At 38.4% G+C, this 11,825-nt stretch overlaps 2 protein-coding genes and 1 long non-coding RNA gene across 4 annotated transcripts in view; 1 reads left to right on the forward strand and 2 right to left on the reverse strand.

Annotated features, from left to right (window-relative positions):
* Positions 1-5,859: 5,859 nt before the first annotated feature.
* LOC145212179 (solute carrier family 22 member 2-like) lies at positions 5,860-10,556 on the forward strand. Of its 2 annotated transcripts, none has more exons than XM_080080218.1 (12): positions 5,860-6,574; positions 6,709-6,779; positions 7,020-7,099; positions 7,275-7,378; positions 7,444-7,598; positions 7,889-8,057; positions 8,138-8,255; positions 8,389-8,516; positions 8,592-8,806; positions 9,292-9,474; positions 9,544-9,682; positions 10,097-10,556. In XM_080080218.1, exons 1-12 carry the CDS (start codon positions 6,405-6,407, stop codon positions 10,215-10,217), a joined length of 1,653 nt encoding a protein of 550 aa, XP_079936344.1. In that variant the 5' UTR covers positions 5,860-6,404; the 3' UTR covers positions 10,218-10,556. The 2 variants fall into 2 exon arrangements, with proteins under 2 accessions (XP_079936344.1, XP_079936345.1); XM_080080219.1 differs by having other exon boundaries at positions 6,507-6,574; positions 7,280-7,378.
* A 425-nt stretch (positions 10,557-10,981) lies between these two features.
* On the reverse strand, positions 10,982-11,815 carry LOC145212182 (uncharacterized). The gene is made up of 3 exons (XR_013856658.1): positions 11,549-11,815; positions 11,348-11,486; positions 10,982-11,284 (listed from the first exon to the last, which is right to left on the reverse strand). It is a non-coding gene; the product is annotated as an uncharacterized LOC145212182 (long non-coding RNA).
* LOC145213165 (solute carrier family 22 member 2-like) overlaps positions 11,607-11,825 on the reverse strand; it is a 4,968-nt gene continuing 4,749 nt past the window's right edge. The window contains exon 11 of the mRNA XM_080081398.1: positions 11,607-11,731. Within this exon, the coding sequence (XP_079937524.1) occupies positions 11,607-11,731 (125 nt within the window). The remainder of the gene's footprint in view (positions 11,732-11,825) is intronic.

The raw sequence follows: 11,825 nt of genomic DNA on the forward strand, positions 1-11,825 counted from the left end.
GTTTAGGGTTTCAAAACACCTAAGGTGCACAAAAGAAAAGAAATCGAGATTAAAGCTGAAACATAAGAAACCAGGTCAACTTACTAGAAGGTCACAAAAACATTGCCTGCATTTGTTTTTCGATTCTTTTCAAACACCCAATTTTGACAGTGTAACTGACTTTTTCGAGCAGTTCGATTAATATGACCCTATAGAGCAGTGCTCTTCAATCTTTTTTCCCGTGGTATACCTTTTACAATTTTTAAGCAACTTTGCATACCCTACACATAGCAATTTGTAATTGTGCACAGAAAGTAACAGTCTACCAATACCAATAGGTACTTGGCTGGTCGCGTGAATTATTGTTATACAAGGCCAGGAGTACACAACCTGTGGCCGTGAACATGTAAACTGAAATATTTGGATTTGCAAAACTAGTTTGAGGGGCTGGAAAAAATATTAACAGCCCAAAAGCCGCATGTTTGAGACTTTTTGTAAGCCTATTACGGGCAAACAATGTGAAAACAGGCATCATTAGCGTCACGATTTAGATGGTGACGTTACAAACAGTAAAGCCTGATCCCTAGACTGTTCTACGTAACAAGCTAGAAATTAAATTGGCTATCAGGCACTATTAATAAGGGTTTACGATGCGACCGTCACGGCGGAAAGGTTGTGCACCCCCTGTGCTACGTCCAGGAAATTTTGCATAAAAAAGTGTGTAAACCTAAGAAGTTGATTTAATAGCTGGCTTGTTGCTGCATTCTTTCAGCGATTTGGACATGGGTTGTGGAGTTGACTTGTTCTCAATTTTTTGTATTCGCAATGCTTTACTCCAGGAATATTAAAAGTGAAATTTTAGAAAGTACATTGTTCAACCTTAGCAGATACTCCAGGTATGTGCTTAATTGCTTCAAAATTCACATTATTGACGCAACAATCCCAACCTGACGCAATAATATTTACAACAAGCAGGTCAGTCTCACATAGGTCACCATGCTATGTCTTCCTGCATTTCATAAAAATAGCGACGTTTAGTAACACTGACCTCAGCTGTATTCCCTTTGTATACCTTTCGTCAGTCGTATACCCTAGTTTTAATGTGGTATACACTTGGGTATACAGTATACCCGGTTGAAGGGCACTGCTGTAGAGCAGGGGTGGGCAACCTGCGGCCCGTAATTATTGAAGGTTGTGCGGCCCGCAGAGACGCCGAGATTTCAAATGTACCGGCAAACGAGACGAACTATTATATATTTTTAAGCAGATTAATGCGTCTAATGCTAGTTTTCTGCGACCTGGGAAAATGTGGCTAGAATCAAATGCGAATTATACTTATATTTAAGCAAATTTGGTAAGCAACGAAGTAAAATCACCTTATGTTATACACAGGTGCGGCCCGCGATCTATTTTTGACAATTGTAATTGGCCCCACAGTAAAAAAGGTTGCCTACCCCAGCTATACAGAGTTGTAAACGGACCCGAAATTGGAGCCCGAAACCCGGCCCGAAACCCGATTCGTTTGTGAGAAGCCTGTTTAGGCCCGAAAGTTTGATTGGCAGGCCTATACTAAAGCACCAGGAAAGACCAAGACAACCAACACAATAGACCAGGGCTTCCCAAACTGGGGGTCGCTCAACAAACTTGAGGGGTCGCAGAGAGCTATACCATATTTATAACAAGTATTCCAAATTATACTCTTTTACGTTTTAGCTGTTTAATTCGAAACGTAGTTGTTCAAACCAGTGCAATTTCGCAAAACATTATTCTTGACTGGACTGTAGATTGTACGTAAATAAAGGTTAATGGCGTCATCTTTGCCTCTATGGACAAGGGGCTTGTAACTAAAAACACAGTTTAAGCTGATCACACTGAATAAACATTAACTTTTGGTTTTGTTTCCAGAAGGCTAACTAAGGGTAAAGTAGTTGACTCCGAGTAGAGTAGTTGCGTGTCATCAAATACCACAAACGCATATTTTACACTGTTTATCATATTAACCGTGAAGGGTCGCGAAAAATTGCCGAGACTAAAAGGGGTCGCGATCGAAAAAGTTTGGGAAGCCCTGCAACAGACAACTGGTCTTTAACAAGGCGGTTTAGAGCTGTTTGACATTAGGTCTGATCCAGCAATTAGCTACTTAGCTAGTTAAATTTATTCAAAAAATACTCACACAGAGTGTAAAGTTAGGCCCGAAACAGGCCCGTTTATTTGAAGAAACCTAAGCCCGAACCCGGCCCGACTTACAACTCTGTGGCTCTAAGCACGTCAGTTTACCACACTTGTCTTAAAGTGGAACCTTTGTTTTCGTTAACAAGAGAAGGTTACCACTGAAAAATTGAACAAGTATACGTTAGGCCTTTGTTTAAAATGTAACATAATTGTTGAATCTGAATTATAACTTGTCTTCTTGTGTGTTAAACCACAGTGGAATCAGCAACTCTTTTACCTGAGGCTATTTTGATACAAGGCAGTTTATTAACCTTGGGATCACAAACCTAATGGAGTCGCCAAGCACTTTAATTGGATCGTGAAGACAACTCTTTTAGTGTTACAATCAAAATTATAGTTGCATTTCAAGATGAAGTTGTTGATTACTTACAAAACAAAGCGGTTTACTTTACAGATCGAGATGAAAACAAAGCAATTAGGAGCGCTTGGGGCAAAACAGTGAGCAAGGAACCAGGCCTGTCAACAGCGCCATTACGGTCCCAAAGCATTTATTGCCAGTTACATTTGGCTCTCCAAAAACATGGCAAATGCGCTTCAAACGTCGTGCACATATGGACTGTTATTGGTTTACTCTTTCATCGTTTTGCCTTGGTGTTATGTTCAGAGTTAAAAACAAACACTGTTTGAGGCCTATACACGGCATAATGTTAACCTGCTGGATGTACGTTTTGTTTAGTAAAAGGCATCATGTAGTTATTTTCTCATCCGGTTTGCGGAAATGAGTACAATGCTGCTCATTTGCAGCTGTCTGAGCGAAACTTTAATTCGTACTTATTCTCCAGTTGCTGAATTGTAAAAATGGTTTTGAATAGCAAACAAAAAAATATCCATGACTATCTTTATGCCACACGACAGTGTAGGGGAGATGCGGGACCATTGGGCATGAAGGACCTTTTGGCCATCATGCGTTTCTCTCAAACTGGTCGCTGTAGCGAGTTCTCAGTCATGTGTTAAAGTACTTGTGTTGCAATAGTTTTAAAGCTGTAACAATAAGAAGGTCAGTCACTTACAGAAGAAACTGTGAGCATAACTAAGTTTTCGCAGCTTGAAAGTAAATATTTTGCTCCTTTACATTTTTGTAATTTCTTTATAAGAGAAAGCTAGTTAAAACACAGTTAAACAAAGTTTGCAGGATATTAGTTAGTTAATTGTAGCGTTAGATGAGCATTAGTATTTCTTAAGTTAATCTGTGTAACGTAGTTCAGTAAGATAAGTTCGTAATGGCGGCAATACAGGACCATTGAGCCAGTTGTTCACAGGACCATTGGGCATGGCCCTTTGACTTTGCACCATTGGGCATGGCCCAAAGGTCCTTGGCCTATAAAGCTATTGATGCTGGTTGTATTTTTTTCTTTTGATTAATATTAGATTCCTTTTTCAATAAAATTGTTCTACTTTCAAACACAACACTTAATAAGCTCCCTCATGCGTGGTTTAATGGTCCAGAATATCACATGAAAATACTGGCCCAAAGGTCCTTTATGCGAGGCTCAATGGTCCCCAAGGGTAAGGACCTTTGAACCATATTTTTTGTAATTTTTAAAACGGAATATCTTGCCAACGCATTTCCAAATAAGAAAGTTATGCCCTTGTGTAAGTGTGTTAAAACGTGTAGTATTAGTACAGGTGTTCAATGGCAATTTTTCTTTCGAACTCAAAGAAATAGTCATGAAAAACTGAATTTTGGCCCAATGGTCCTGCATCTCCCCTAAGAATGTTTTACGGCACAACAGTATTTGTGATAATAATTAAAGCTCAGTAAAAAGTTTTTTCGGCTTCTGATGACCTTAGAACGGAACGAAATAGTATAAAAGTTGATAGTGTCATGCAAACGGCTTAACTCAAACATAACCACAAGTTTAACTGAAGTGGCCCTCAGCAAAATACTGACTGTCACACACTGACGTTTGATTGCAAATATATGCACAAACACATCCTGGTTCTCATATATTTGCCAAGAACACCAACAAAGGATCGCTTTATTTGCGTTGAAAATCTCTATATTTGGCCGCAATGTATAAAAGGTTGAGAACTACTGTATAGGGCAGTGGTTCCCAAACTATGGTACGCGTACCACTAGTGGTACGCGAAGGTCTCCAAGGTGGTACGCGAGCAACTTATTAAGTTCACACAAAGCGATCTTTATTTCACACAAGTTTTAATTCACACAAATTACGTAAAGCGTGAAATTTCACACTATATTTCCTACTAAATTCTAATTCATTGGTGTATTGCCGCATTGAACTGTTAAGCAAGGTTTCTTTGTGACGAAATAGATTTATTATGACGTAATGAATCTGTTATTACAACGTAATAAGTCCTTAAAGTCAGTTTTTGTAATAAGCTACTAGTTGTGTTGACAGTAGCACTGTAGCGAGGGCGGTAAAAGTTTGACTAAGTTTTGTTTAATATTTACGAGCCTTTGGTTACTGAAGGCCAAAGTTACTAAGGTAAAGTTAGTTAGTAAAGTTTAGTAACATTTTTATTCATTAAATTCTAACATGATTGTAGGTGGTACGAGAACGCTGCATGAACCAAAAAAATGGTACGCGAGTAGATAAAGTTTGGGAACCACTGGTATAGGGTGATACGTAACATTTATCTGAGTAAATCATGGGGTTGCAACTGCTTAAAAAAGCCCACACAAACATATAACCATATGTGATCATTACATTAAGCATATTGTTTTACTAGGAGTCGGAAAACATTACGTGTTGTTTTAATCAGGCTAATCTGCTTGCAAGCTGCACGAAAACGTCTGTTACAGCTGTTAAATGGCACTTTAGGTATATTAATATTTGTAAACAAACTTATCAATCCTGTTGTCAGTACTAACCATCAAGTAAATCGGCAATTAGGAAAAGATTGTTGTTGTAAAAGATTAATGTAAATCACATTTATTTCAACTACAAAAAGTTTTGTCAGTAACAGCTTAACTTAAACACCTTTGACAATCAAAATAAAATTACTGGTTGTATGTATGACCAGTAAAGCATAACCGATCATTTGTTCTGGATTTGGCCGTGTGTGTGACAAGTCAAGCATAACCGTGATTGTTTGTCATAAACTTGAAGCAATGATTTTTCCTCATCAAAACATTTATTTATGAGAGCAATCAGAAAGGGTCCAGTTACTTACAAAGGTAAAGGTATTACCTGACACAGGACGTGTGAAATCTTAAGTTTAGCACAGCAGAAACAGTAAAATTTGTGGGACTGGATTTTGCATGGTCTCAAAGACAGGCCAACTTCAATAAGATACAGTAATTTTCAGAGCAAAGTAGCTAAGCTTATGCAAGTGAAGTGAAAATGTAAGTTACGTCCTACTATCTCTTCTTACGTGTGGTTGAACTGGGCGATTTCTCTCCTTAAAAGGCCGATAACCCATTTTGGGTAGTTTCTCCCCGCACCCTGGTTCTATATTTATTCAAAGATACTCTGAATGGATTGGATTGCCATGGCTCGAGCCTTGTGTCGTTCGGTAAAAACGTTGTTAAGCAATTTACATGCACGAAAACAAATAAATTTTACTTTACAATGTTTTGCTACCCAAATGAAACCAGACTACGTACACAATTATGAACACTAAACAGCACCAGCGCGTGAAGGTTATAGTCGGCGTACAATCGGCTTTATTGCACAAGGGATGGATAAATGTTGACATACTGTCTGCGGTTAGGATCCCTTATGTAGCCCGCTCAATTGAATTTAGTTGCATTGTAAAATGAAGTTGTTTGGAATCTTTTGTTCAACAAAAATCTCTTCCCAAAACGAAGCGGTTTAACTTTGCAGGTTGCGTCAGGGACCGATTGACAGAAAAAAGAATTTACGAGCGCTTAGAGCAAAACAGCGAGCAAAGAACTTGGTCTTTCAGCAGCGCCACTGTGGTTCCGATGCATTTGTTGCTGGGTACGCTTGGCGCATGTCAAAAATGCAAAATGAGATTCAAACATGTTGCACATAATATGGTCTGTTCTTGGTTTACTATTTCATCGTTTTGCCTTGGTGGGGTGTTAAGTGTTGTAAACAAACAATGTTTTAACTTATTGAGTACGGTTTTGTCAGTAAAAGGCAGCAGTGCCTTTCTCATTCTGTTTGCGGAAATGCGTATAATGCTGCTCACTACCAGCTGCACAACCGTAGTTCTGATGTGTACGTATTTTGCAGTTGCTGATTTGTAAACAGGCTTTGGCTATGGATGTAGATAACGCAAGTCAGTATAGGCCCTACATAGCTGTAATTCTGATCATGTGCCGATTGGCATCGTCAACGTATTTCATGAGCCCCGTATTTATGCTGTTTACTCCTGACCATTGGTGTAAGCCCGTGACTAACTTTACTCTACAAGGAGCTCAAAGTTCAAAGTAAGTAATTATTGTATGTCATGTTTAGTTGTTTACCTCCCGTTTACGTATAACCCTTAACAGCACTGATTAAATACTGGCTTAGGAAACTTAGCCTATGCTACGCCACAATACTTACATACTGTTTTCAACAGCCACTTCATCGCCACCGGCAAATATCATAGTGACGATAATATGAAGTGTCATGAGTGGAAAAACTCAACAGGTATTATGAATTATGCAACAGGTCTTTGTGGCCAACGGTTTAGAAGGCAGTTGTTAAAACAATGGCTATAATTATGTTACCAAAAAACGCATGTTGCAATTATAATATAAAATCAGCTTTATTCAAATAATAACTTTAAGAAATTTCAACCGCCGTAAGAAAACAGAGAAAATATACAACGCAAAGAGTATAAGCACGTGTACCGCAGTGCAGTAAACTATACACTGGTGTGTTTAACAGCCTACAATTCGACTTTGGAGTCGTGTACAGATGGATGGGTGTACAACTTGCACCTGGGTGCCACAACAGCTGTCACTGAGGTGAGGTGCCGACTCGTCGTAAACCAAACTCTGAATACCCCCAAATATGGCCGCATTGCGTAGTAAATGTTACAGACGAAATCGTTTAATCAACACAAACCATGATTTATTCAAATCACAGTTTTTGAATAGAAAGACTTAATTGTTTTTAAATGTGCGCTTTGTTCTTTTTAAGTTTAGTATGGTGTGTGACAAGGCATGGATCAAACCGGTTCTAACTTCACTGATGATGGCGGGCTTTATGATCGGAGGCCTCCTTAGTGGCACTGTTTCGGACGGGTAATTTGAAACCCTTGTATAAACGACACACTTGAACAAACCGACAATCTAAACGTTATGTCCAGTTTTGGACGCAAGCGGTCACTTCTGGTTGCCATGGTAGGAGAACTGGGCTGTGTGTTGGCGGTTGCTCTGTCACCTTCTGTACCCCTTCTTGGGACTGCTTTGTTCGCCAGCGGCTTGTTCTTTGCCACACTGACGATGACAAGCCCAGTCTTATGTAAGTTACTTATTTCAACAACACTTTGACTTATAATGCGTCCACAATAAAACCTCAATCTTTATCTCGTGCATGTAGCAAGGTAACGTACGGCTAATATACGGGCAAATCAGTACAGTTTTGTTATAAATTTAAAATGCGTATTGGATATATCCGTATGTATTATGAGTCACTATGCATGATAAAAAGCTTTCGCACACATTTGAACAGACCGTGTGCAGTATATCATTACGGGACTGGGCAACATATCACTATTTCTTTACTTAGTTGTATAAGCTTTTAATTCGCAGTAATGGAACTGTCTCCAGAAAGTGTTCGAAGTACACTGGTCCTTATTCAAGTGGCTGCATTTTCAATTGGATATGCTGTGCTTTGTCCCATTGCGTATCTGCTGCCAAATTGGAGACATATGATGTTTGGAATTGCTGGATTCTTGTTTTGCTGCTACGTTCCAGTTATGTATGTTGTCTTTTGTCAATTTCACAGACTACTACAGTACTAAAACTTATAGTCGGTTAAATTTGACGTATTTCGTGTAGCATTATTCCTGAATCAAATATGTGGCGAAGACGAAACGATACAAAACGACCAGAAGAACGAAAATCAAAAGCAGACGAAAACTCTCGTGAAGATGAGGACCAGACGCTCGACTCCGAGGTATTGTACAACACCATAAAATATAATTTTGCAGCTATTTTTTAACATTCGTTACACGTTTTACAAGGCAACCGTTCTACTTTCCGATCTGAATTAAATTTATTAACATACGCTTGCATTTTGGAATTTTTAGCTTTCAGCATCAAATAACAACATCAACAACAACCCGCATAAAGTTATTTTTGCCAAGACCAACACTTATTTAGATTTTTTGACTGTCAAGTTTCTGTTTCGACGAGCTTCAATACTGATTTTGGCTTGGTAAGCAAGTTTGCAAGTTTCTCCAATATTGTTAAGATCGGTCATTTACTGCAAATTGTTTGTTTACTTTTGCAGGACCTCGTGCTCATTCAGTCTTTTTGGGTTTAATTTTAACACGGGTCAGATGGAGGGCAATCGGTATTTGAACTCATTTCTTTCCACGTTGGTTGACTTGCCAGGCATTTTTATGTTGCATTTGCTTGCTCGTAAAGTTGGTTACATTCGGGGTTTTGCCATACAATCGGCACTAGGTGGCTTAATCTTGCTGATCATGCCTTTTCTAATCGATCGTAAGTTGCCTACTGGTAAAAAGTAATACAACTTTGAATGCTTTCGTTTTGACACAAATATTGCTGAAATGTTAAGGCGATAACACGATTTGTCTGTACCATCAGGTGTGCACAGCCTGTGGTCACATGGTCGCCTGCGGCTGCGGAGACAATTATTTGCGCCTGTGTACATTAAAACATATGTGAAAGAGGCCGTGACCTATTTCAAGCTCTTTTGCTAGCTTTGGAGCTGGTTTAAAGTTTTTATCTCTACACGTCACACTATGAGAGCTTGTCCGATTTTGTTACAAAAACATTTTACGACAATAGTGGCCGATAACGACGATAGTGGTCTATAGTTGTCGGTTATCAATATGTTTTACTCCCAAGTCTATGGCAAAAATCTGTCTGTGTTGAATTATTAGGATAACGTAAAACATTAGGCACCTAAACTTTTTCCTATGCCTACCAAATGCGATTTGCAAACGTACTTTGGTTTTCAACAGATCCGGCATGGACAAGTACGTTGTGCGCTCTACTTGGGAAAAGTCAGCTCGGTGCTGGTTTTGCCGCACTCTATGCATACACCGGGACGATATTTCCCACAGCTTTGCGCAATCAAGCCTACGGAATCTGTTCGTCGGTCTCAAGGATTTCTGTTGTTCTTATGCCGTTCGTCTTGTATGCAGGTAAATTGTATTCCAACAAAACAAGGCTCCTGCAGTCACACGGACAACATATATTTTATTCCTTATTAGGTGAGATAGTCCACGAATCTCTACCGTATCTCATAATGTCCATGTTGATGCTTACATCCTCATTTGCCGTCTTATTTCTGCCGATTACTAAAGACCAACCGCTTCCCCATACGTTAAGTGATGCCAAATACCAACATAGGTGAGTAATTAACGACATTGCAAAGTTATTGTATTTGTCCTGTCAAAAGAGTGTAAACATATTCACATTCAATCATATTATTGTTGGTGTTGTAAGCGGCGCAAAAGTTTTTAATGCAGCGTAAAGGTAACAAGTTTTCTGTCATACCTTGTTCCAATACTACACAAATCTAAAAAATCATATGAAATTCATACAAGGTGTGACAGATTCGCAGTAAATTCAAAAATCTTAACAAACCACTGTCGGCCAGTACTCCAAACTAGTAGGGAGTAATAAAAACTGCATTTATCAATGAGTTTAGAAATAAAATTTATGTTTTTCATTAGTACTATGAAAGTGGAGCGCAGCTTTAGATAAGAAAAAAAAAACGCCAGCTATGCAAGCCTTGTGAGTTTTTGTATTTCTGCCTTTCAGGTTGCAGTGGAATATTCGATGTGCACCCAAACACAAATCAAAGAAGGAGAAAAATCAAGGCTATGAACTCAAACCGAATTCGCTGTTAATCGTTAACAACGAAAGATCGTCACTGTCGTGAACTGCATTATATTTGAAGCAGATCATTAACGTTAAGCACTACAATCTTAAACTAACTCAAGAAATTTAGGATTCAAATGCTTCTCGCCTGGTATCTAATTTACCTAACTTTTTTTGTCTATAGTTTAGGCTATTCAGCAAATACGCTTGACAAATGCAACATAATTATTTGTTCTGTATACTGATAGCCCAAAGGTCGTGCGTAATTTTGTCATATTTTATGTAGACTGTGTTATTTTGCACCCTCGTAACTCACGTAACAGTTTTTTTACGCGTTGGTGTGTACTGCAAAGATGTTTTTTTAATTTTGTAGAATACAGTCGGCAAGTGGTATTATGAACCATTTTAAAGGTGGTACATCTCTCATCCAATTTTTTATGTGTCTACTATGTGTGTAATTGCTTGGCAGTATACATGTAACGAAAGACAATAGTAAACACAAATCGATAAAAAATCGTATATTGCAATAATATACTCTATTTTAGCGGGTAGTGTATCGTTAGTAAGCAGAGGTATAACGTTGCTATACGTGAAACAAAAACCAAGACAATAGGTACGATGGCTCGGATATTCAACTAAAAGGGGATTATGGAAACTAAAATAAGCTTACAAGTAAATATAAGTATAAATGGATTTCAATAAATATTTATTATACAAGTCCATGTTGTGGTGTACGCAACAATTTAGTCACATCAAAAAAATCGTTTTTTATTTGCCTAATACTGCAAAATAAAATAAATATATATCATCGTTGGAGTGTAAAGAATTGTACAAAAATATTGTTTGCTAAAATGCTGGTCTGTGGTTGACCGAAAACTACAGAAAAGATTTAGTTCGTTTTTATGAAAAAAAAAGTATTGCTGCAACAACAAACGGTTTTGCACGCAAATGCAGTGCAAGAGACAGAGCTAATATGTATTTTTAAAACTTTTAAGAATAGTTATAGAGATGACCTTTATTGAAGGGCAATCCTTCTCATCAAATGCAAAAGAAAGCACTTAGGGTACACTTGCTACTTCAATGCTTTCATTGCTCCCAGCAAGCTTACATTGTGTGTTGAGACGATTTCTGCAACAAAGATAAAGGCAAGAGTCAATGATAGAGTTTAGCCTGGTTCGAGTTAAAATTTACTTTTCCTGTTGCTTGGCATCATACAAGCTGTTTGGCTGTTTTTCACCTTTGGTTTCAGGAAGAATCAGGTAAAGGAATCCAGCCGCGATCAACATGAAGGTCATGATAAAATACGTAATGGGCTCGTAAACCTTTTCACCTAAAAAAGGTAAAGCTTCGCTGGCCTATTGAGCACAAATATTGGGGGAAATGTCGACTCACCGAGGTATAGGAAGAATGGCATAGACAGTAACGACACTCTTGAGACAAACGTCACGATTCAATAAACTTGATTCCGAACAGCCGTGGATACGAGATCACCCGTCGAGACGTACACCAAAGAGTAGGAAGCGGCAACAAGAATTTTACCACAGATGGCAAGTGCGAGACCCAATGAAGCGTTTGCTATAAAGTATGCTTACCACGATTTTTTTGATGTGACTAAATTGTTGCGTACACCACAACATGGACTTGTATAATAAATATTTATTGAAATCCA

This window comes from Phallusia mammillata, chromosome 2 (genome assembly GCF_965637545.1).
Source record: "Phallusia mammillata chromosome 2, kaPhaMamm4.hap1.1, whole genome shotgun sequence".
NCBI lineage: Eukaryota > Metazoa > Chordata > Ascidiacea > Phlebobranchia > Ascidiidae > Phallusia > Phallusia mammillata.